General features: G+C 45.3%; 1 protein-coding gene across 2 annotated transcripts in view; it reads right to left on the bottom strand.

The window, feature by feature from the left end:
- Nucleotides 1–25,618, bottom strand: part of NGEF (neuronal guanine nucleotide exchange factor) — a gene marked incomplete at its 5' end in the record, with an annotated part of 35,640 nt that extends 10,022 nt beyond the window's left edge. The window contains 9 exons of one of the 2 annotated variants that reach the window (XM_082287719.1): nt 268–397; nt 2,222–2,374; nt 2,515–2,675; nt 7,021–7,295; nt 11,908–12,011; nt 12,119–12,298; nt 15,343–15,399; nt 21,916–22,030; nt 25,351–25,618. In XM_082287719.1, coding sequence (XP_082143845.1) covers nt 268–397; nt 2,222–2,374; nt 2,515–2,675; nt 7,021–7,295; nt 11,908–12,011; nt 12,119–12,298; nt 15,343–15,399; nt 21,916–22,030; nt 25,351–25,618 — 1,443 coding nt within the window. The remainder of the gene's footprint in view (nt 1–267; nt 398–2,221; nt 2,375–2,514; nt 2,676–7,020; nt 7,296–11,907; nt 12,012–12,118; nt 12,299–15,342; nt 15,400–21,915; nt 22,031–25,350) is intronic. The other variant, XM_082287720.1, reaches the window with a different exon arrangement.
- Between the last annotated feature and the right edge of the window lie 616 nt (nt 25,619–26,234).

Here is a 26,234-nt window from a genome sequence, read left to right as displayed (position 1 = left end):
CCCTTCTGGCAGCTAAACAAAGTTCCTCCTCAACTCTTTCACTCAGTAAAAGCTATCTGGCAAATTCTACACTAATTTGGGGATAGACTCTGAGTGACTGAAATCCTTTTCCCATAGTTATGGAGAATGTCTGATTCTGTGGAAAGGCTTCATTCAGTTGTAGGGTCAATTGTGGCTGTATCTAAGCCCCATTCACAGCTGCTGGAAAGGAAAATTCCAGGAGTGATCCAGAAGACCTTTGTGAGAGAGAGAAGAGCAAAACTCTACCTGCACCAGCAGCTTGAGCCGAGTGATCCTTTGAAATGGCAGAATCAGGAAGGAAGAAAAGGACAGGCCTTTGCACTTGGGATCCAGCTCCAGCTGTGAGATCACTTCCCGAAAGGCTGGTTTGTCCTGCCTGAGAGGAGAGACAGAGAAACTGAGAATTTTGAGTGCTACCCTGCCTGGGACTCTGGTATACGGCTGGTGACCCAAAAGTGGCTTGGTCCCGGAGACAGCATCTGCCTCGCCTCTCCCAATAGGAGAGAAGAGGGGAGGAGGGGACTGAATGCCTCTGGGTGTATTTTAGTTTAAAACTATTTATAGTGTTGGGGGAGGGAAAAAATAGTCTTCTAATGTACAAGCCATGGCAGTGTTCATATGTGTTCATATCCAGCTCAGCAGCATACGCTGCGTGTGTAGGTGTATGTGAATGGGGTGTGTGTGTCCAAGTAAATGAGTCAGAGGCATAATTATATATTTTTACACAGTTGGAACTCTGTGATAAGGTGAAATTCACACAGTTATAAGAACAAGAGAAGCCACAAAGTAGCTCAAGCTTGAACATTCCTTGCTGCTTAGCTAGAGGATGGTAATCATTATCTGGCCTGAGAAGGGCAGGGGCCGTGCCCGTGCCTTCCCTGATGGTGTTTGCAGGAGATGAGGGCACAGCTGGGCCACAGACACAGCTGTGCAGAGCAGAGCAGTCCCGGCTGCCACAGGCAGACAAAGCTTCCTGGCAGCCACGGGCTGTTGGAGTCCTGGCTAGCCGAAACAGCGTGGATGCAGAGAGGTTGCTAACTGTGCAAAACCTGTCTGTATTGTGCATTCTTTAAAACATTCGGAAGAAGCCACTGGCAGTGTTCCTCCCTTCTGCAGCAGGTACCTGTGTGACAGTGTGACTCACAGCAGAATGGACCTGCGTGTGTCTGAGGAACAGTCAAATGGGGGGAACTGTGACACACCTCAGGCTTTGAGTTCAGCCAAGTGTTGCAAAATTCCTGTGCTAGCTGGGAGCCTGGGGAAGGGAGTCTGTTCTTTTCAATTTGCTTTATGTTTTCCCCCAGACAAAAGAAATGCTGCCCTCTGAATTCACACTTAGGAATACCTCATCTCCAACAGGTCCTTTTCAAGTAACCTAGCCTATTGCTGCTTTGCTTCTAAGTGTTTCGATAATGGCTGTGGGCAAACTGTTTCTATTCTGCAGCTGTATTGCTCACCTCTGACTGAAGGAAACTCTGTGGTACCCTCCTTTTGGAGAGAACAGCTGGCCAAGCTCAATAGAGGCCCCTTAAAATGCTTTTTTTTCCTCAAAAGTTTGAGAGCAGAGAAAGGAAAGGATTAGAGATTGTTACACTCGCCTGAACCAGCTGCTGCTATAGGAGAAAATACACTGCAGCATGTGCAATGGGCTGTCCTAAAAGAATCCAGGACATTGTAACTAGAGAAAAATTGATTCTCCTCCTCTCAAAGACAAGCTTGTAGGGCACTTGTTGTTTGGAGCTGGTATCAGGGAATTCCTACTGGACCAAAAGACTTGCTAAACTTGAAAAATACTACAAAAATATCTTGGATTATATCTTCAGGCCTAGGTCTGTGTGTGTAACACTAGAATGTAAAGAAAACAGCTTTTTTCCCCTCCTTTTAAGAAAATCCTGTTTTCTGAAAAAGAATTAGGTATGAACTTTGGGAAGGTCAAATGCCTTCTGGAGAAGGTTGGGAAAAGCAGTGGCTGTTCTTGTCATCAGAGATCTATATTATATTCTTGGTCTTCCATCTCTTGCCTCTACTTGCAGTTTAAAAATACGTGCATTTCAGAAGCATATGGCCATGCATGCACCACAAATATTTCCTACAGTTGAGAAATGGTGGCTTTGAATTTACTTTCCATGTTACCTGCATCAACCCATCTGTGGCCTGTATAGTTTTACAAAACAGTCCAGCAACAAGGTCTAGAACTCACAGAAGCTGCTTGTAGGCTCTCTCCTGGTAGGTCTGGTTGGAGACGTAGGTGATATACACAGAGAAGTGATTAACTGTGTGCTGGTAGACAATATCACACACGTCCGAGATCACGATGTTCTCTTCTACCCGCTGCTCGAGGTCCAACAGGAAGCTAGATGAGAAAGTCAGCACCCATATTAATTGTGACCTATCTGTCCCAGCCAATTCCCAGGAGAAATCAGCTCCTCCATCCCTCTACAACTGCAGTTACCTAAAACTACTGCTTTCAGTGCCATTCAGCAGCTGACTTACCGCTCGCTGACAGCCATGACATCCAGCACATTGGAGAAGAGGATGTGTGCCTCAGACTGGTGTAAGATCTTTTTCAGACGCTCATTCTCCATGAAGTGAGACACCAGCAGATTCAGACTCTTGTAATACGATGCTTCGGAAGTAACCAGCTCAAACATGGCCTGGAGAAAATCCCAAAGGTGGAAATCAGCAGGTACCTTCTACAGAGAGGCACACCAGGCATTAATGAGAACATCTGTGCTGCACAGCCACGGACCTTGCACCCGCCCTGCAGGCCCAGGCTGCAGGGTGAGGTAAGCCCACAATGCATTTGCCACATATTACAGGGGACAGTGACTTCAACAGGGCAGTTTTCCTCCCACAACCATCAGCCCTGACCTAGAGGAAATACAGCGGTTACCGTCCAAGTGAGACTCCCTGGTCAGCCCTGGCCATACACTTTCCTGCCCCAATTCACAACAGACCAGGACAAGACACAGTAGTCCCTAACTACTACCAGAAATCATAAATAGTCTCCAAATTTCAGCCTTTGCTTATCCTGTTAGAAGAGAAAACTCTGGAGCAAAGCTTGGCTTCTTCAGACCAAGGATGTGGTCTGTGGAAGCAGAAAGACAAATTAGTGGTTTGGTTCAGAGATAAAAATCAGTTTAATGAGATGAAGATATAAAGTCTTCTACCTACTGCAAGTGCTGCAGGGACAGTCCACTGTTATCCCCTACTCTCTGTGTACTTTTGTCTCTGTTCAGAGGTAGATACAAAAGGTGTTTATTTGCACAACTACTGAATCCATTAGTTGAAGTAAGATTAACTGAAGATTCTCACAAGAACTTCAACACAATGAAAAGCTGTTAGATCCTTCAGGCATCTCTTGAAGGTGTATCTTGGGTTCTTTGTTGTAGGGCCCATGGCCCATACTGCCATTACTAAGAGAGGAACCTTTTGGTAGTTCAGTGAAAGTTTTGTTTCCTTGAAGCTAAAGCTGCTACAATGCTCCCCTCCTGCCCACAGCTCCTCTGTTCCAACCTGCTGAGGGGGAGCTGGCCAGGCAGTGCGGGTGCCAGTCCCTGAGCTCTGCTGGCTCTCAGCGGCTGCAGGAGGCCAGCTAGAGTTGAGGAGGTCTGATGGAGCCACAGGTACATGCAGTGTTTTTTGTGATGTGTAGGTAGAAAAATATCTTCTAAATTAGCTGGGGGTCTGTCTTGTGGTTTGGTTGTTGTCTGTCTTTCCTCTTTAAAGAAAGGATTTGGAATTTTTCACTGATCAGTTTTTAGCCTTTTCCTGGAAATATCACTGTGCGTCACATAAGAACTCGAGGTAGAGACCTGGGTTGTGTCCCTGACACTGTGCTGCAGTCCAAGATCTGGGTGGATGGGAACAGCAAGGAGGGACTGCTACTCAATTCAGAGCTGCTAAAATAGCAGTTGAAGTGATATTTCAGCTCTTCGCAGGGTTGGTAGCCTAGGAAATGTTCCCAGTGGGCAGTTAAGTCCAACAGGTCATTTCCTGCACCAGAGGTGGAGGCTGTGCCTGCACAGCCCCCAGAAGGGAGACAGAGCAAAGGGTGCGGATACAGATGAACTTAGTCAGTGACCATGGAACAGATAGTGTTTGAGGAATAAGAGGATGCTGGATTTTTTTTCAAGGCTAGATTCCTATTTAGAAAAGTGGAGGAGTATTGGCTCAGCTTCTCCCAGAAGCTTTACCCAGGCACCTGCTGAACCTGTGAGTGAACCTCTCTCTTTCTGCATGACTGGCTCAGTCCTAAATGTAACTTTTACAGCTTTAACTGTACCTTTTAATTTGATAAATGAGAGAAGTGCAAATAGGCAAAGATACACAGGATGTGTTGGGACAGCCTGTCCCTTCCAGTTATCCTGGAGATGGACACCTCCAATCATTTTGCACTGCAGCTTTCCCGAGACTCCAAGTCAGGAATATTTTTCTGCCAAGTCTGACTGTAGAATTTGTGTATGTTTGCTGTTTGCCATAGTGGAGGGTGCCAGACCTGCAAGGGCAGGTGCAGAATGCAGGCTATACTAAAGAAATAATGAAATCCATAGTGAAAATATCTGGCTTGTTTGTTCCAATGGGGACAATAAAAAATCACTTTCTATGACACTTTTCAAGCATCCACTGCTCTTCCAGTCAAGTTTCTTGTTTTGATGCTTGAAAACCTGTTTTTTTTTTTTTTTTATCTCACATTGATAAACTGCTCAGTAATTTTCCATCATTGCCACTAATGAACACCAGATTCCTCTTCTTTGAAGATTATTTCAGATAACCAGCTTTTTCTCTGACTGTTTAAGCCCTGCTCTGTCCCAGCTACGATGGTGTTCCCTTCCTCAGCTATGCAGCAGAGTGTTAACTTCAACTTTCTTTCCATTTGTGTACCAGTATTTCTCCCTGTGGTTAAAATAATACTCTTGCTCCACCTTTTCTGACTGAAGACATGCAAGCTCTACTAGTCCCTGTGTTTACTACAGCTTTGAAGGTAAAATGGGTCAGAAAATACAGTTTTGTACTTAAGATGTTTACTCCAGAATTTCTGCTGTCCTGTACTTCAGGAAAATTTCCCCAATTCTCCTTCATGAAGCTGAACATTTTGCATTCATCAAATTAAACCCTCATGTACAGCTCACTCTGACAGTTCACATCCAACAGGAGTAAGATTCCAGAACTGCAGGAGCAAGTAGCGCTTGCTTATAGCAAGGCTGAATTCAACATCATCTCTTCAATAGCTTCTCCAGCCCTCCTTGTTTTCTGACCTTGATTCTCCTCACAAAGCAAATTCTCCACTCTATCTGTTCAACGTTCAGCCAATTTCACAGCTTTCTGGCTTTGAGAAATTTTATAATCTCTTAGTGTGCTAATCCCAGAACAAGCAGGAAGAAAATTTCAGATCTGATAAACTAACAGTGGAGAAGGCACAGCACTTCAGTATGACAGCATTGTCCCATTCTCCAACTGCTTTACTCCTCTGTTTATTTTAACAGTGAGAAGAAAATTGAGCACACTTAATGTGGAGTTTTGGGTTTTAGCAGCACAGAGATTTTTTCCCAAAAACACATACAGGTAATGAATGTAACTTAGCAGAAATGGCAAGCTTTAAAATCTATAACGCACACTTTTAAGCAAATATCTCTCCATAAAAGATTTTTCATTTTGAAGCAAAAATAAAAAGAAAAGCTTGTAATTTTTTCAGATGTCAGATTGTGTTTGTAATGCTGGCACTTGGAAGTACTGTGTTTTGCCAGGTAAACAGAACAAATCCAGTATGGGATAACCAGCGCAGAAGAACATGGAAAAGCAACAAATCATTTCAGTCACCTTCAGCCCTAACACTGACACACTAACAGCCTGTGCTTGCCAGCCCAAACTACTGTATATGAACACCAAGTCCCCTCCACTAAGGATGTGAATAACACAGCCCTGCCCATCATACCCTTGGAGTGCACAATACGAGCCTTTTCAGTGTGACAGTCAAGTTACAGCCTTAGCCAGGACTGGTACTGTGTGCACAAGGTGTTCATCAGTATGGATTATGCAAGTCTAAGTGAATTTAGCAGGGACTGCTTGCACCCTGAGAAGTTCTTCAGCACTTTGGGTACAATCCTGTGAACCAGGGCTAAACAGATACACTGCCAACAACCATCTCATCAGAAGCAATCCTGGTGCAGGAGTACAGTCAGACTTGCGGGATTGAGCCTTGGAATGCCCACTGCTCATACAATGCACAGTGCGCACAGCCTGCCCTCTCCACTGGTGACTATGAATGCAGTGCTTTGCAGTGACAAAGAGCACTCACACTCCCCATGCTACCCAATATAGCAACCAGTTGTAAATTGTGGTGTGACTGATGTTGTCATTGCTTGTGACAGCTACCCCCACCCACTCCTTTCACTGTCTGATGCAGTCCTGTAAGTCACAGCACATGGCTCTAAAACAGTGATGTCACTGCACTGCATGGCTAAATGCAAATATACCTGTCATTATTTTTTACTGTTTGCAATAGACTCCAAGTAACAACAATTAAATATAAGGATGTTTATCAATCTCTATCTCTTCTATTTCTATTAATGCCATCATATTCAAAACCTTACAGTTAACAGTTGAATTCTTCTAAGATTTCTGGTGGAAAGTTATGTGTCCTGATAGTAACTTCAGAAAAGGATTAATGTGCTCTGGAACCAATAGCTCTTTTGTAAAAACCTCCTCATTGTCCCTCTTCCTTTGTAAATTGCTCCTAACACTGAATCAGAAAAGGGAAAAGAAGTTCCTTTTGCTGCAGAAATGTCCAGCAGCAACAGTATATAGAACAATTTCTGCAGTTTCACAAAAAAGAGTGAGCGGTGCTAACCAGTGCAACTCAGAAAGTACTCAACAGGGCAAGGCTTGTCTGTGACTGCTGTAAAGCTTTTAGTTTTTAAATCTGGATTATTTGGCCTAATTCACTCTCCCCTTTTTAGCAGCAACACGATTAAGAAACATTCTGCCTTCCCCCATTACCTCCTGCAGCTTGATCTCATCTGGTTGGAGGATGCTGAGGACACCACTGCTCTGGACCTCAGGAAGATCCTGCCATAAGTTGAACCTAGAGTTGGAATTTCTCAGCAAATTGATTTGTGGTGGAGCTTTGTTTTCGATTGTACTTGTGGGTTCTGCTTCAGATGGGGTTTCCTCACTGGGTGAAGTCTCCTCAGGGTCTGTCTGTGAATCCTGCAGTCGCCTGGTTTCAATCTCTTCGCGCGTAGATTTATCTCGATACTCCTGGTACAAGAGCCCTAGGAAGGAACATAACAGGTATGAGAGGTTACAACTGAACAAGATGGTAGAAAAGTATTGTGGGAAAGGACAATTGCTTTGCATTAGTTCACCTCAGCAGAGGTGAGAGAGATCCCTTCTGTGCAGAGTGAAAAGCCAATTATGGCATTCCTATTTCAGCCAGAAGTGGAAACTATAAATGGAAGGCCATTTCTAAATCTAAACTGTTGTCAACAATCTGCTCTCACAAAACATTTAGTAACACAGTCAGATGAATCTGTGATCACTCAGAAGACATAAAAGAAGTGATTTGCCAGGCTTAAATGTCTTTTAAACCTTGATTTTCTCTGTTATATTACTATGTTACAAGTTATATAGGTTGATATCTATGTTTAAATGTGTGTTTGGAAAAGTAACACTGCACACATCGAAATTACTTTAAAAAGAGGAATTTGATGGCCACAAAAATCCTTAATGAGGAAACACTGAGCTGCTGTTACTGGCATTGGACAGGTGAAGCTTTGGGACAACTAGCTACAGTTACTAGGTTTGTTTTGGTATGGACTTCATGGTTAGCCTTGGACATGCTGCTTAATATCCCGCTGTTTCCCTTCCCTGTTTCTATGATGCTTGAAGATACAAAATTAACATCCAAAAGGTACCTATTTGCTACAGCACTAAGGAACAGGCTCTGAACTCATACCATGTGGCACCACATCAATGACACCAGGTGTCTTCCAAGTTTCAATTGCTAACTTCAGGAGTGGATGAAATTGCACAGGATTTGCCCCCACTCTGATATCAACTGACAGCATGAAAAAGGTAGGAATCCTGAAGTTCATTGCCCTTCTTTAGAACATCCTTTGTCTCTCTGAGGGCTTTCAAACAGTCCCATTTCTCTTTCTGAACCGTCTGTAGGACCCAGAATTTTAATTGCTTGAATATAAAATGTAATTTAGAAGACATGTAAAGGCAAGAGAGCATGAGCACATTTTGAGTCACTTTCCTCCCTTAATGAAATTGAGGAAGCCACAGTTTACATTATCTCCCTTGGTTTATACTTGAATTGCAGTGTAGCATGAATGAATAAAGAGAAAAGCCTTTGATGTTAAAAAAACCATGCTACATAATTTATTTTGTCTGAATCATTAGGGGTTAAAATTTATCTGATCACACGTATTAATGATATTTGGTCTGAGATTCCCTGTGTTATAAGGTGAGACACAATGGGATTAAAAGTTAGTCTAGGGTGGGCAGAAATGTAGATGTTGCTGCCTGTAAAATCTCTGGACCAGTTACAATGAGGCTTTGTACCAGTCACTGCTAAAACTATATGGGAAATGTGCTGGGGAAAGGCAGGAACAAGCACAGCATGGCTGCAGTCTGCGAGTATGTCCTGTTATCTGTTCTTCCTGGAAAGATGTTCGACACCGGATTAAAATAGCAGTAAGGGTAGCTGTGCCTAGGAAACCATATAGTCTTCTGTTAGCTTCCTACACAACACTGAGCAGAGGAGACTTCCCCTGAAGTTTTGCATGCTGCTGCCACTTATGTAATTTCTCTCTGTGTCAATTAGGTTTATATGGCTTTCCTAAGCATTTCAGGCTATTTTTCACCATCAGAGAGGGTGCTGAGGATGTAGCAGGCTCCTTCAGGAATGTAGCAGAGAGCCTGCTAAATTGGAGCTGCTTTTGTTGGTACTGATCCGTATGGTCAGCCTGTGCTCAAGGGTTCTGGGTTCTTTTGCCTCATGGAGAGCAGGACAGGCTGGGAAGTAACATCCTGCAGCAGCGTGGGCATTATTTGGCTCAAGGGAAAACATGCTGGGAAACTGAAGCGTAATCTATTTTACTCAAGTTGGAGATAATTATACTTGCAGTGTCTGACTGCAAGTATACAGCCATGTTGTGCTGCTGGCTCTGCCTTGCAAGTCAGAGGATGCTTTGTGTAAGGGGGATTTAGCATCCCTTGTGCAGATCTGAAGAGCAGCCCTTTTGAAAAGATCCTCAAGACTATTTCCCTCTTGCTTTTAAGGAAATAAAACCCAGATAATGAAAGCTGGTTTTGTTTCCAGGTTCCCTGACTGACCAGATGAGAGCTACGGAGCTGTCAGTGGCAGGCAAAGGCAAATACAGACATGGAAAGATCTGACTGATGGAAAGCATCCACCACCAGAACTCAATTGGAAATGACACCAAGGTAACTCATTTTAAGGAGGGAGCTGAAGAGAGACTGGCTGAAGCTCTACCACAGAGAGCAATATGGGGAGAAAGCAGAAAGGTGGTACAGAAGAAAGACAAAAGACAGGTGGGTGTTTAGGGAGAAGGGTAGGAAGAAACAAGGAGGGTTGTACTAGCAAGGATAAAAGATATCCCCGCTGTCTTGGTCCTAAGGATCTACCCATATGTTGGTAAAGAGGTTACAATGGGTAGAGAAATTACGTAGATGACAGGGAGAGAAGCTATGCCAAAGCCTTGTCCAGATGGAACAGGAGATGGTCACAGCACAGGAGGGGTAACAGATGAAAGGTCAAGGAATAAGGTTTTGACATGTTGAAAGGAGAACAATACCTCTGGGAACTGAATGAATGTGTACAAAAAAAGCTGAGATCGATAGCTGAATGTGACTCAGATGATATAAGTATTTAGTAAATGCTTACATTTAGCAAGTGAACAAGTACACAATGTCAGAGACCTGTACAAGCTCCCTTCATTGGTTGATGTCCCAGCTGTCCCTACTGTGACCTGGCTAAAGGCTAACCCTGTGGTCAGAGCACGAGTTTGTTATCTGTTGCCCTAAGTGTTAAGACTGATCTTCCTAAGGCATGTTTACATAATTTTTATAGTACATAACAGACATTTCCCTTTCTGTTTATTCCATTTAATTTTGCTGTCACAGTCTCCCTTTCCCAGCTCTCTCAAAACCTGGGAGGGGAATTGAAAAACTAGTTACTAATTGCGGAAATCCTCACCTTAGAGAGTTAGCAGCGCTCTTAAAGTAAATGTTATTGCATTGAAAGCTATGTAAAATCTCAGGAGGCCCAGAGACGTTTTCTCTGAAATTCTCTGCTCCAGTTTCAGGCAAAGAGTCCACTAATGTCTCAAAAGCAGGAGGGAGGAAAGGGAGTGAGTGAGCTCCAGCCATTTGATGTAGCATCTCTGGTGGGGATAAACATAGCACCTCAGGTTGTCAAAACCCAGTCTCCTCCATAAAGGTGCAAGAGACCTACTTGCAGTTACACTGCTGTGTGCAGAGCTTTTGCACAGCTTCCCTCTCATATACAGCACATAACAATATATATGAATATAGCAACAGGGTTGCTTTGAACTCCTGCTGGTTTTAGTATTTTTATCTCACCTCTAAGGTGCACAGTCCCAGTAAACTGACAATGTTTTGACACAGCTCCCTTGGGAGATTAGTATCTACACAGCCAAAAGCAGGTAACAGATCTGGCAACACTCATGCAAATTGTTCACCACTTTCCTCCAGAAGGCCCCAAACTCAGCTCGTTTGTCTGACAGTTGCTGGCAGGCTGCTGGTTTCACACCAGCCTCCTTCTCCAGCACTGTCCCAGTGGTGTACCAAGAATCAGCCTTGCATGCCACAGCCCGACACCAAACAGCAGAGATGGCCTGAGAAGCCTTCTCGTTCCTGCCAGGAAGGTTTGCATTGCTGCTCGTGAGAGTTATCTATTCGATTTTCCCAAGCTAAGTGCTACATTCCTGCTCTCTAGATTCAAGTATGTTGATTCTATTTCCTGAAGCTGAGCAGGAGTGTTTAGAAACAAAGCTTCTATATTCCCACCATAAAACCTGCCTCAGGATGTGATTTAACTTTGCTGTTGATGAAATCCCTCTGAGGAATGTCACAATTCTGATGTGGGAAACCAAGAAACAAGCTGTGGAGGTCCTCTCCCCATCCCACAGGAGATTAAAAAAAAAAAAAAACAACCAAAAAAACCATAAGAGCAAAAGCATAACAGTCCTCTCCTCCACAGCCACCCAGATAACCTCAACTTTGCCTTTTTAGAGACCACAAAGGATAAAATAACTTACTCCTGCGTAGCAAGTGCTATGCCAGTGGCTGTTACACTGAATAGATGCAGAACCTGGTGCATACAACTAATGTCCAACAGGATGGGTGACAAAATACTTTAGTCTTATGCCTTTTGGAGTATGCAAAATCGTATCTTAGTAGAAAGTTTGGGATAGCCTCAATGATCAATTGTTTTGTAATCACAAGAATAATCATTATTTATGAACAAGGGTCAGGCTGTTCAGAGATAGCGTTAATCTCCTGCCGGGCAACGTGCAAACCGGATGCCCCTAAAGATGTCAAAAAGCCACAGTAATGATGTTTTACACCGACAGTGAGGGAGTTCCCAGCGAGGATAGGGAGTTGGGGTCCTGCAGCACAAGCCCTTACCCCGCCCGAGACCCCCCCCGGCTGTGCATCGCTTGTCTTTAGCTCCGGGTTTGGGGGCTCAGGGCGCCGGCAGGGGCGGTCCGGCTGGGCTGAGGGGCACCTCTAGGGGCTGCTGTGCCGCCGTCGGAGCGGGGAGCGGGAGAAGCGGCGAAGTTGTGCGAGGGCGCAGCGGCGGCCGGACATCCCGTGGCGGGCACGGCTCCTTACCGATGTGCTCGATGAGGCTCCTCCAGGAGTCGGCCGTCATGGGGTGCGCGGGCGGTGCCTCGGCCGTGCCGGCGGCGGGGGTCTCCTCAGCGGCGGCGGGGTCCCTGCGGGGAGGCGGAGGCGCCCTCAGAGCAGCGGCGGGACAGCGGCGGGACAGCGGCCCCTACGCCCGCCCGCGCCCCGCGCCCCCCGCCCTCAGCACCCCCCTCACCTGCCGGGCTGTCCCGACGAGCCGTCCTGGTCGAGAGCGCAGGCGGCGCTGAGGGCCGCGGCCAGTAGCTCCATGGCCGGCGGCGGCAGGCGGCTGCCCAGCAGCTCCGGCGGCAGCGGCGGTGCGGGGCTGGGGGAGCCCGGGCGGTTGCCACGGTAACGGGGGTAGGAAGGCAGCAGCCTGCACGGGAGGGAGAGGGGATTTGCGGCCGCCCTCGGGGCGCCCCCGCAGCACCCCCCAGGCCCTCTGAGCCCCCAAGCCCCCTCAGAGCCGCTATGGTCTCCTCAGAGTATCTCCTCAGACACTCCCTTCTCCCAAAGCGTTCCCATGGCTCTCCCCTAAATCTCTAGACAGCCTCCTCAAATCCCCTCAGAGCATCCCCTCAGATCCCCTGTCAGGTATCCCCAGGGGCTCTCCATCAAAATCCTCTCAGAGCCCCCTCACAGCCTCCCCTCACACTCTCCTCAAAGCCTCCCCACAGATTTTCCCCACATAAACTCCCACAAAATCCCCTCAGAGCCTCGCCGCGGGCTTCCACCAGCCCCTCAGGGCCCCCCTAGCCCCTTGCAGCCCCTCTCCTCGTTCCCAGATTTCCTTCGAGGCTCCATGGAGTTCTGCCAAACCCCGGCGGACCTCCCTCAGCCTTCCCCAAATCCCTCCCGAGACCCCTCTAAGCCCGGCAGTTCCCAGCCGTGCTCCCTCGGAGCCCTCAGAGCTCCTCAGAGCCCCCCCTGCAGACCCTCTCAACGCCTCCAAAACCTTTTCCGAGCCCCCCTCAGGTGTCGTGTCGTTCCCCTCCTCCGCAAGCTCCCCTCTCAGAGTCCCCCGCCCCCGTCCCGGCACCCCTGCCCGCAAAGACCTTTTCAGCCCCCCGGTTCCCTTCCAGCGCTCCAGCGCAGATCCCTCCTCCGCCGGGAGGCTGACTCCCTCCTCCCCAGGGCCCCCCCCAAAAGGCAGCAATCCCTGCCCCAGAGGCCCCCCACCTTCACAGGCACCCCTACCTCCATCCCCCCTGCGCTCCTGCAGAGAGGCTTCTTCCTCCGATGCAGGGCAGCCCTTTTCTCCATTCGCTCCCTCCCTCCCCAGCAAGGCACCCTCCCTCAGCGAGCACCCACACACCCCGTCCCACCTCATGCCACAGCCCCTCTCCTCCATGCACGGCCACCCCACAGCAGGAGGGGGTCCTGCCCCGGCACTGACCTCCCGTCCCTCAGCCCCGGGGCGCAGCGCTGCCCCCCATCCCCTGCACCTCTCTGCTTATGTGTGGATAGCGCCGGCTTTGAGGGAGGAAAGGGGGTGGCAGAGGGGGGTTCTCCTGAACTGCTTCCAGATCTGGTGCATATGGTGCATTTCTTCTCCAGGAATGAAACCCTGAGATGGAGGAATGTAACTGGGAAACTCAGCCTAATCCCTCCTGCCGGGAAGCGCACCCCTGATTACCCCACAGGATTGGCTGCTATCCGCCTCTCCTTCTCCGGCAGGGCTTCGCACCCGCTCGGTCATTTCCCTCATCTCCCCTTCCTTAGCGTCGCTACTTCCATAAGGATATATTCCCTCGTTTAGGCAGTAAGTATCTCAGTACTCAATGATCTATATCTGTCTTCGTTCAAGTAATTGTTTTTCCGCCTCAGGGATAAATCCTCTTGAGCTCCAGAGTACGGTTACATCCTCGGATCAGTTCGAGTGCTTGTGGACAGGTTGGGTGCAGCTCTTCACTACACCTTAATAACCCTCAGCAAAAAAAAAAAGTCATCTGTACCACTTTGCAACTGAGGAGTTAACAGAGGGAAAATGCTCAGCTATTCCTTGTGCTTGCTCTCTCCCTGTTGCATAAATAACCGTGATGTTTTTTCTGTATGTGATAAGGTAATTTATGCAACAACATAAAATCCGTCTGGTGGTCTGTATGTGTAAAATGGCTTCCTTTTTATCATTTTTATATTGATTTTGCTAAATGATATGTCAGGATAGCTTTTAATCGGCACATGACCAGAAAAACTCCTTCAGCTTATGTGAACTAGATCTAGATCTGGCACACTGGAGAGCTCAGTCCTTAAGTCATTAAGAAGCAGAACGGGAAAGAAAAACAGCTGGAAATGTCATTGAGGGCTCAGAGAGGGCTGCAAGTGCGGTCCTTGTCCAGTCCCAGACCAGGAGGTCTAGAAGAATCGGACAACTGAAAGGAAATACCAGGGTGAGGGTGAGAGCTGGAGCCTGTGTTGTACTTAGGGGGATGAGAGCCTGAGAGCTGGGGCTGAGATTTTCACTGGATAGATGGTCAGTATGTGTTATCAGCCATTTAGCACTGGGGATTAGGGGGTTGGGGGGAGCCAGGTGAGTGAGGGGGTGGCCAAAACCTTGTGGACGGGATAAAGCAGCAGCAACTATCTGAAACTCATGTTTTGGTGGCTTGCTGCCAGGGCAAGAATATTGTCAAGGGTTTTAGTGAGTGGGTGGGCTGCTAAAAAGCTTCTTTCTTAGAAAAAGGGAGCCTCTTCATTATCCTGAAATCTGGAAAATCAGATACGCTGTTTACTGTTTTCTCAAGGCAAAGACCAAGAGCAGTGAGGAGTTCTCTCTAGTATGCAAAGTGAAATCAGTGTTTAAGCTCTGAACTGACACTACTAGAATGAACATATATCTAAATATAACTTCTGGCTTTATTAACTAAGAAAAAAAAATCTTTCAGAAGTATGCTTTAGGAGTTTAGCAGATTCTTAACCTCTCACATTGCTTCACTCTCAAGGGTTAAATCTGTTGGAAATTGAAACTTCTTCTTAGAAAAAGTGTCTGGGTCATGCTATGATAAGCATTCAGAAATAGAAAGCATCTTTCCATGATCCCATAACTGTCTGGTAATTTGATCCTGCTTGTCTTCCCTTTTCTTTCACTTTCTCCAACTTAATTTTACTTTTGGTCTGAGATGAAAACTTGAAAATATCACAGAAAGCACTAACAATAATAAACCCAGTGGAAGCTCTGAAGAGGTGAAACACCAGCTGGGAGTGAAATGCCCCCTGTGGCCATGGCAGGCCCAGCTTGTGTTTCCGTGTCTCAGAGAGCTGTTCCACTGCATGGCAATACTCTACTTTTCCTTCCTTTAGGACTGTTTCTTTTTTAAATGTAATTTCAACTTTCAAAGATGTTGTTCTTTCTTCCTTCCCCAGCCTTATTCTTGTACTTCACATTGACATACAGAGAATATCCATAAACAAAACAAGTGCCTGAGAAATACTTTTTCTCCCAAGTGAGATGACAGAGTGTTCCCAGCACTCATGGAACTGGAACAAAAAAATGATATTTAGCAAGAAGGAGATGTTTTTGTCATACAAAATTTGCTGTGATTTTCTAAATCTTGCTTTTCTGTTTGGGGACAAAACAGAAAACTTCTAAAGTTTGTCACAGAAACTAAAGGCAGGCAAACAAGTGATTCTGTCACAGTGGTCTGGTGACTGGGATCTTCATGCTGGGTGTGGGGGATCCAGGTTGAAGTCAGAGACGTGTTATTCCCTTGCATCCCACGTGTTACTACCTATTCCAGGGCAGGTCAGTCTCTTCCTGGAGCTGCACTGCTTTCTCTGGTCACTGGGAAAGGTGCTTGAACATGCTGTATGCCTTATTCTCCAGATACTACTTCAAGTCATTCAATATTGAACTATTTCTTTGAAGTAGAATAGCTATAAGATGCCTCCCTACTTCTGCAATTGTTATGACTTTGTATGCAGTTTAAGCTGGCCTAGCTGCTCAATTCCACTTTTCACTCGACTCCCTGAGGCAGATTTCTACCTCTGCTTTTATGCCAGCACTTACTCAAGCTTATCCCATTCACAGTAAGCAGGTCTGGGCAGCTGAACTCTTGGAAAATGATTCATTTTTTTGGTAGCACTAGCTCTGTGTGTGTATTGTCTCACCACAGGGTGAGCTCAAAGGGAGTGCCAGAGATGGCAGAACTGCAGATGGATGTCAGGACCATGGCAGTGCCACCTTGGATAATTTTTCATTGCTGTGAAATGGCAGGCTCAGGCCTGGAGAAGTTCCTACTCCACCTAATCTTAACCATTAGGTAGGAGTTTGGAGGAGGTGTTCTTTTTTCTCTCACTGTAGCAACAAGCAATTTGATCCAGAGCCTAAAGAGTTTTTCCCCAGTTACCAAAATCAGTACAAACTCATGATGACAAACCAGTTTTCTCACCAAAACCCCTTTAATTCATCCTAAAATTCCTTGTCTAGTTGGGGGGGGAAAGAAAGAATCCGACTACTAGAACAACACACATTAAAGTCCCATAAGAATCCTCCCTCATCACTGTAGAAGCGGTGCTGTGTGCCCTCCGCTCTCATTGGTGACAGAAGCCATACAATGCCCCAACAGACCAAATCCCAGTTTTGTCTCTGGAACTCTTAGGGTCCACAAGCATAAAGGCACTGGAAATGATCTTTGGTGGCCATGCTCTATTGGCATGGAGCATGACTGTGGTTCAGCTCCCTGTGGACAAAGGGAAGAGGGTTTGAGCTTGCATATGTCCTGCAAAGAAGGGGTTTGTGTTGTTGCAGACTGTTTCCAGCTTCACCGTACTGCTGCTGGAAAAGATTTTAAATATTGGTTGACCTGGTCCCTGTTGTGTTAAAAATATGATGATAGATGAGAGTTTATAATTAGTTTATCACAATTATCTCATTTAAGTTACACTTGAGGCATGAATTCCCAATCTTGTTCTGTATTTTCAGGCACTAGTAATTTTGAAAAATGAGTAATCATTTGAATGAAGATTTATTATGTGTATTTCAACTCAAAAGCAATCCTTAGAATAAAGCCGTGCAAAGAGCTTGTTTTCGAATGAAATTGAAATGCATTTTCTAAATGTTGTTTTATAGCAATTTTTAGAAATTAAATCTCCTCTTCTAGCAACTAAAAAGAGAAGAGGCAGCCCAGCAGATCTTATTCATGAAAAATTCCCCAAACCCTTCTTTCTAGTCAGTGGGAGTTTCACACCAAGAAAGGTCACAAGATGAGGTAAGAAGCACTTTTTAAATCTGAGCTAACAAAATTATTGAGAAGTGTGAAGTTTATTAATAGATTTGAATGTTAAAACCTAGTCAAGGCCTTTTTATACCTCAGTTTCATTCAGGTTCCCTCTGTTCATGTGTGGTTTTTAATGGTGATTTTGGCAATCAGTGCGTCTGGGCAATCTCTGTTCCTGATTTTTGACTTTTTAATGGTAGACAGGTGGAAACTCTCATCCCTAGTATTTTTAGATCCTAAAGGCTAAAAGCATATCTTTTATCCTGAAGCTCCTTAAGCTTTCATCAAAACACCTCAGTTATATCTGTTGGGACTGGCAGCCTTACCAATAACTAAAAATGTTCAGAATTTCCATTTATGAGATCTTTATCTTTATGTGCTTCCAACCTTTTGATGGTCATAATCATCAGGGTTACACTTTTATTTACTGACCATCTGCCAGAGACAAGTTATTTTTAATATATTAAAAAAATTAACAATTTATTAGACTTAGGAAAATATTATTGGATCCCTATTAAAGGAAAACAGAAATCCTGTTGTTCTCTCCTTTGAGAAACTTTGCTTTCTGTTGATATGCATGTTGAAATTTGGGGGTTGCAAGGGTTTTATCTTTTCCACACTCATGAAAATCCATAGAATTACAGGCCCTTTTCCACTGTCCACAATGCACACAAATTTTAGACTTATATTTTAGCACCTAAAATTCTTGAGCTCCTGCCCATGGAGAGAATGTGTGCTGTGCTGAGAGCTGAGAAAATAATTTCTGATATTGTAGCTGTAAAAGCTGCCTGGTCCAGATCCAGGCACTGTGAATAAAGGCAATTTCTGCGGTCAGCATGATGAGAAAACTACTGGACTGAGAAACAGAAGGAGCAAGACTCAAGCATGGAGAGGAAGAGGTCTACTTCTGGACCAGGGGACTGCTATGAAGAGAGGAACTCACCCACAGCTGGATGCTTCAGGAAATAGTGTGTTGGAAAAGACAGTGAAATTTGGCACTGGAGCTAGGAGGAGGGGTGGGATACTAAGATTGTATAAGGAGCCAAATGGTGAAGAGCCTGTGGACCAAAAGGACACTGAGATATGAGCCACAGAGGGGGAAGAGAGAAGAATAACATCTCTGGGAAATAGTAGGCTGAGGAAATTGTGTGGGGAATTACAAGTTAAAGCTGATAGAAAAGGAGTGAAACAAAAAGATCGATGGAGAACCTGGGGGTCAGGGCATTTCCAGATGAAGCAGATCAGACTGGGAGACCTGGAGGGCAAAGCCTAGACCTTGCATAATAATGAAAACATGAGTGGGCTGAAAAACCTGGCAAGCAGACACTGGGTGGAACAGGTGGGCAGGTTGGGACTGGGATCTCCATTGGCTGTATGCTGGAAGGATGCTTTATTAGAATTGTGTATGTTATTGCTTGCTATTCTGTGTGATCCTGTGACATAATGAGATTTTGACAGTAATTACATTTTAATACCTACAGTGGCTATTTTTACTGAAAATTTATTAGTTTTTAAAATACTTCTCCCTGCAAATATGGTTGCTCTTAGACTTTTTAGGATGCAGATTGCACAAAAAGAGGGATAGAAAAAAATTATCTATTTATCTATCTCTGAAAGAAGAAAAATTTGTTGTAGAGCAACAAAATTTAAAGATTTGGTTAACAGATGTTTGCACCAGCTATTCCTGACTTCGCCACTCGCAAATTGAAGCGCCGTTGGCAGCATAAAGAAGAGGTAACTTTAAGAAATGTATTTCGTAAGTAGAAGGAAACTGCTCAAGTACGGTGTAAGGCCTTTTGCAATCCAAGTCCCGGACTCTCCAGAGGCTTTTCTTGCTCTTCTGGTTATATCAGGCTATAAAAGCAGTGCCCTCTGCTGCCCAGGACCGAGAGTGCTGGGCTGAGGGATGCTAACCCAAACTCCCATGAGCACCCTTCAGAGTGCTGTGCTATTTCACATGTGTGCTGTTTCTCTCTAATACAGGTGTTTGCAGGAATTCAAACAAGTTAGATTCCCTCTTGCCGATGGAGGTGTACTGATGGAGTATTTGTATTCATTGTTGTAGTACTTCCATTCTTTGAGCTCAGATCAAATGTGATCAAAAGATTTTTAGATGGCCCTTGTTTATCTGAATTGGAGGTTTCATAAGCAGCATAAAGAAATAGTTTGCTCTGCACTGGTAGATCAGTGACCTCCATGAGCTTTGCAAACTGAAGTTTCACACTGTGTTTCTCTTCCAGTGCATCTTCTGTGACAGCTGTCTATGATCTCTGCACAACTGCTGCCACACCAGAGCTGGAAGGACCGATCCCAGTGCAAAAAACCAGCTTTTTTTGAGTTCAGCTCCTTCCAGGGCTTTGGCTCTGGTTACTCTGGGAAGCAGAAATTCTGCTAGAAGCTCAGCACTGAGATGCTCAGGGCAAGTCAGCTGGATTGTTGGTAAGTGGCTCATCATTGCAGGGGTTTGGACCTTTGTACAATGTGCAAGACTGACACAGAGCCATGGAATGTTGTGGAGAACTGTAGAGTGCTTAGGGGGAGCTGGAGATCACATAAGAGAAAGGTCATGGGGAAAAAATATCCTTTGAGCATAGTTAGGCATAAAAACTCTGTTAGGAAGTATCTTATGGATGGCCCATGGCCATCCAGAGTTTGGAACACCAGCAATAATGTTTGAGGACATCTTGTTTTCAGACATCAATGTCCTGAGATCAGTGAATTACTCTATTATTCTCAGGGCTTGAAAGACATGTAGATTCAACTCAAAGTCTGTATCCCATCTGAGTACATTGCAGATGACAATTCCTTTTCCTGAGCTCTTTACTATGTTCCCCAGCTGGGTTTACTTCTTGCCCTGAATTATGTAGCATGGCCATATGTGAAATGACATCCTTGCCTTTGAAGAACCCATTTGTGTCAGACCTGCTGGTTATCTTCATGCAAGGAGAAGGGATTGTGACTGCCCAGCCCTAGTATTTATTTGGTTGGTGTAGGATGCTTCTGAATGTGAAGAGATGCAGCACTGCTGCTCCACTTGCCCTCAGGACTGTGGAGATCCACTCCTGAGAACGTCATGGACCTCCCCAGCCTGGTCAGCGGTGCCTGTACTGTCTCTTCTGCAGAACTGCTAGCTTCTGCTTTCAGAAGAATGGTTAGCTGGCAGGTACCAGATTTATTCTTTTTGGGGAGAAATTAAATGCATTTTGTGAGACCAGCAATAATATTTTAAATGTCTTATTTGCATAATGGCCATTTTTTCCAAATAGAAGTGAGATAATACTGATTACTGCAAATAATGGCAATTTTTTAGGCTCTTGCAGGCTTTCCCAATGCAGATTTCTAGCGTTTCTCTTATAAATTACAACTGATCTTTTGGATAAGGGAAGAGGACATGGGTTGAATTTGAGCTGGAACTCTGGTCTCATTCTCTGTTAAATCTCTGTGCTCAGTTTCAAGAGATGCCACTCAGCAGCACTGCCTGCTTTTAGCAGACATATGACTTAGAACCTGTACTGACCTGTCAGGCTCTGTGTACAGCAGCATCTTTGATAAAACTGACTCCCAGCACAGGCTCATTGTTTCCAGCTCCAGGGAGAATCAGAAATTGCACATTTCAGAGCTTCCTAAGTGCCAGTGTCAGGATGTCAGACTGACAGTGATGATTATGCCCCAAAGAAAGGAAGACAGATGGGTTTGACATTGCAGCAGACTGTGGCTGTCTAGTTTCATATGCTCAGTTTGTGGCCAAGGGGCAATCAATTTTAGCCAAGGCAATTAATTTATTTAAATCCAACTTGACATTTGGCTTAAATTGTTGGAGTCCTCTCCATAAGGAAAGGTGCCTGGAAAGGCACTCTGTATTACACCAACACAGCTGGTCTCAGTAATTAGGACCAGATGGTGCAGCAGGATGCATGCATCCTTAAAGGACAAGTGCTTACTACTTCCAGCTTGATCTCCAGTAGAAAGAGGGGCTATCTCACAGTTGTACACACAGGAGGTAAGTAGCTGGAGAGTTTGGGAGAACACCTCAATTATATTTGAAAATGGGGGAATAGGTAGCTGCTCCTCTCTCTGCCTGGCTGCGGTGCCAAGAGAGCAGGGGTGAGGGCAGATTTATGGGATGTATGTAAATTTCTGAGTTGTAGGACCAGGGTCTTCTGCTGGACCTTGGTTGTTGAGGGATTTTAAGCCAAAAAGGACTACCTCAATGAAAGCCTCTGTTGCTTATCAGTTCTTTAAAGTAAACAGCAAACAAAGAGTCCGGATACTTTAGAAAACATCTTTGTAGCTACTTCTTCATCTATAAAATCCTGTTTTCCATGTGGGGTTGTGCAACAGGCTTCAGGAGAGCTCGCTATGAAGGCCAAGAGTTGGATTGCTCTGATGTTGGGATGTTCCATAAGGAAATGCCCACAGGCTCTCCTTATTCTCAAGAAACTGCTCAATGCAGTCTGCCCAGTTTGCTCACACTGCTGGGTGATCCTGCATCACATTCCCCTTTTTTCCATCTTCCCCACTCTCTTCTTGTTCCCCCTTTTTCCTTCATTGTGTTCTCCAAACCCACATTGATAAGACCCTTTTACCACCATGCTAATACTATACTGTATAAGTCACTAAGACTGAAAGCAGCACCACAAGTCAAGGTGAGAAGGCATGGATCAGAGCTACAGCTGAGTTCAGCTGTCCTTTCCAAAAGAAGCATTCTTACTCTGACACCACTCTGACTAGTTTTCAGGGAAGGCATGGGGAATACCCTGCATGGGAACCTCCTTACCTTTGGATCAATAATTCGTCTAATGTTGTTGGATCAGAGTTTGCTGGAGATGGTGATCCCTTATGAGATAAAACATTCAGAGGCTCTTTGATGGGCTCGTTGTTTTTGAGTGAACCTGTGATATAAGAGAAAGTCAAGAGGGTGTTAAAGCAGTTATTTTCTTAATTTACCTTTACGGTATGTTGTGGTTTGCTTACACCAAAGGTAACAGGAAGACTACAGACACAAAGGTGGTTATATTTTAGCTTTGATTTTCAAACAAGATCAAAGTGTCATCAGCTTGCATAGTGCAATTGCAGTTGAGAAAAGGTGAAGCTGGATATAAGGTATCAGTTCTTATGTATGTGAATAGCACTCTCACCACTGCAGCCTGGGTCCCAACATGAGTGATTTTCAGTGCAATTCTTTAAGCAGAAAAGGTTTAGCTGTGTGTGCCTGTGCATGCCAATATTTGGTTTCCTGAGTCAAGGCTTCATTACTGCTCTGCTTTCAGGCACACAGTAGATGTTCAGTTTACTGGATAAATCAAGGTTAGATTTGGTGAGAGAGGAGCTTTACTTTTAATTGCTTCTCCAATTTCCCTCAGATGAACCACTGGTCCTTTCACAGGGAGTCAAAGTTGTATTAAGTCCAAGGCTTACTACTGCAGTAGCTGGCAGGAGAGGATGCATCTCACTTTTCAAATGAAATCTCCCATTGTTTGAGGCTTGTTGATAAATGGCCTTGCTGTTTTTTATTAGAAATATTTTGGTCTTAGTCATAATTCTGTTTGTCTTTCACACTGGTGACAGCACAGTCAGGTCAGTGCTCTGACTGAAGCAGGCTTCTGATGCAACTTTTTTTAATCAATTTTCAGAAGGAAGGGATGACATCCAGAGTTTTAAAACCTCCTAAAATAGAGCCAAGGCCTTATGAAACAGTAGTTTGAGTTAGTCACTTTGAATAGTTTAAACACTTTATCCTTCTGTCAAAGAAGATTGCTTTAAACCCCCCCCCCCCCCAACAATTCTTTTTCCAGTTAAAGAAAAGCATCTATTATGTTTTACAACTCCTAGGCTATAAGTCAAAGCTGGGCTGGTGCAAAGGGTACCCATATGGAAGCCTTTCCCTCAGCTGGATTTAGATAATTTTAAATTGGTTTTTTTGTGATCTCATTTCTTGAGTCTTTATTTTTCTCATTTTGTATCCTACTCTGTCTTTTCTGTCTCTTCCTGTCTTCTTGCCTTCCCCTCTCCTCCCCTCCTGTCACTCCCTAAGCAAAATGAGAACAGGTTAACATTTGAGCTTGAGTCACATTCTTGGATAGCTGCTGTTCAAATGTGTTGGAAGGCAATATAAAATAGCTCACCCATCCCTTGCTTCCATGCACGTCAGCAAATGCTGTCAGAAGTTCCTGCTACAAATGAGGCTGGTGTAGAAGCACCCGCTGTCCAGTTTCAGGGAGAGGGAATGGATTCAGGGAGGTAGAGAGAGAGAGCAGAAATGCTGCTTACACAATCCTAGCTGAACTTAAAGGCTGTAGCTCTGAGGAGGACTTGCTACAGTCACCTTGGAGAAAGAGCCATTGCTCCTAGCCCAGGTCTTGCTGTACAGACTGGAGAAAAGACATGTTCCCAGGGTGTCTTGCTGAACAATTGCAGGCATGGAAGAAAAAGCCCTGTTTGGAACCGATCCTGTTTCAGTAGTGGCAATACAGGGAGGGGAGTGGCAGAGACGCGCAGGTCAGCCTCGTGGATGCTCTAATGAGTTGCTAAGAGAGAAGCCCTTCTCTTAGCTTGTCCGTCCTCAATGACACTGGCCAGACACAAGGCATGTCCTCCTGTGCCAGCGTCCTGATGCCATGACGCTGCAGGTGTATGGAGAAGGTGCGTCCTTCTGTGCTGGTGCTGCTGTACTGGCAGCTGCAGGTCGCAGGGGTGAGGACCTCCTCGGCAGCTGTGGGGACGCTGTGACACCCGGGAGCAGGAGGGAGGGCGGGTCTGGGCTGTGCGAGCTCTGCAGCAGTGCGGTGGGAGGCGGGCAGAGGGTGGCTCTGCTCTGGTCCTGTCTGCACCCGCAGGGTGGAGAGCGGCTCTGCTCTGGTCCTCTCTGCACCCGCAGGGTGGAGAGCAGCTCTGCTCTGGCATAGGCAATGCTCAGTTTATCCACAAACCTCATTGCCACAGTAGCAGAATATTAAACAGGAGCTCTTTGCTGCTGTCTGCTTGGAAACTTGGAGACAGGAGGGAATTTTCCTTCTGCCCATGCCACAGGGTTGAATGGACCTTTATACTGCTGAAATATAATGGCTCCCGTGGCGAGGCATGCAGGACACACCTATTTTCTTGGGGACATTTCCCAGACCTCTTTTATTTTGGGGGTGGAGGACCTTCTTTTTTTTCTTAAGGAACTTGATCTACTTTCAGGAGCTGAAGACATGGCTTTACTGCTACATAACAAAGCAATAGCTTTCAGTGGTTTGCAGAGCAGTGGAACATCAGCAGTGGTGTATCATTTTGATTCATACAGCTATCCAAAGTCCAGTGCATTCATTCTGTTAGATTATAACCTGAAGATAGGATAGGTAACTTTGCTGTGAAGGAGTTACAAAATTCGGTTTCTCTGAGCACCTGGGAGATGGAAGCAAAGGGTGTTTTCTATGTTCCCAGTTCCAGGTCTCTCCCATTTAGGACTTCAATTAAAACCACTTCAATTTCCTTCACGCAGCCCGGTTTCCAGTGCTTCCCAATGTGTTGCAGTAGCTCGTTTCCTGGCTCTCTTCATTTCTCCTATCTTTCTCTTGCTTCTTTCACAGACATCTGCTCAGATAAGGTTCCAGTTCTGTGACAGCCTGGCCTTTCAGTCATGCTCTCTACTGTTTGTACTCAGGAAAAGCCAACTCATTCCTTTTCTTCTGAAGCCATGGCTGAATGCAGGTATGTTCTGGATGGTGTTCCTGTTATTTCAGCCTCCTTGTTCAAAGGGAGCCTAGGTGTTTCTTACAGCTCTCTTCAATGCAAAGTGCCAGTAACTTCACTTTCAGAGAAGTCTTGTTCCTCCCTCATAAGGAACCATTGCAATTTCCTCTGGTTTTGCTGACTGTTTTCTGTACTTTTGAATATGTGATTTCTGTATGCTGAAGAAGTCCCTACTTCACTGACAGCTTCATGTCTAAGTTATTTTTCTCTTACAGAGCAGAGGGGTGGCAGTGCAGAGTCCCACATATGTTTAGATTCTCTGTCATGAAGTGTCTTTAAACATCCAACCATTTTACATTTCCAAGCTGAGCAAAGAAGGCACTCCTCTGCCAGCTGTGCTGTAGGGCAGGGGTGTTTTGTTATGTGCTGACTGCTGAGCTGCTTTCTATCTTCCCTGTCCTTTTCCTGTTCTATTGACTCCTCTAGTTCCTAATCTCACTGGAAAAGGAAGCATAATGCTGTTTGGGTCAGTACTCACCTGTAGCATGCCCCATGTGCATGGCCTCTCTCGAAGTCTTTCTTTTCCCTCTGTTCGGCAGCCTCATGGATCGGTAGTACCTGGAATTTCTTTGAATAGCAATGTAATGTGTGTGCAAGTCCCCCTCGTGGGTCACTGGGTTAGCACCTGCTGACTCTTCCTCACCCCCAGAGACCGAACCCGACTCTCTTAGTACGTGCTGAGAATGGCCCTGCCGGAGCCCACCGGTAGAGAGCCTGTGGGTGGCTTCTCTCCCGTGCTCGTCCATGGCTTCCAGAGCCTGTCTCTATGGCAGTTGAGATGGTGGATCAGCAGCAGAGCAGCAGAAGACAGGTAGCCTCCACAACTCCATCAGCTTTGTCTGAATCAGAGCTGGAGAGAGACAAACAAAACAGAACGTAACAGGAGAAGAGAGAACAAAGTTCTGGTTAGTTCAGAGGTCATAGTCCATCATCTGTTTAGGATAACGGGGACTTTACAGGACTTTTTATCGGAGATCATTCTGAGATCATCACCTTACAAGCCTTATTCTAATGTCCTGAATATTGCTTTGACATGCTCATGGTTGTCATTCCATGACATATGACAGATGTTACTGGAAAAATTGTATTTTCTCAGTTGACACTCACTCCCTTTTGTCATTTGTGAGCAGTAGATTACTGGTTGATTTAGAGTGTCTAACAGATAGTGGTCATGTCCTTTTTTATGAGGGTGAAAATGTAATGGAATAGAAAGTAAAAGCTGAGGAGACAGCTCTGTAAATCTATTATCCATGTACTTCTCCATGTAATAGAAGAATTAATGCCTTTTACAGGGCTGGGTGCCTTCTAATACTTATCAACAGCATTCACTCCTGCCATGCAGGTAAATGAAGAAAAATCCAT

The sequence above is a fragment of the Coloeus monedula genome, assembly GCF_965178545.1.
Source record: "Coloeus monedula genome assembly, chromosome: 10".
Lineage (NCBI taxonomy): Eukaryota > Metazoa > Chordata > Aves > Passeriformes > Corvidae > Coloeus > Coloeus monedula.
Note: the sequence above shows the minus strand (reverse complement) of the source record. Positions and strands in the feature narration are given on the sequence as shown.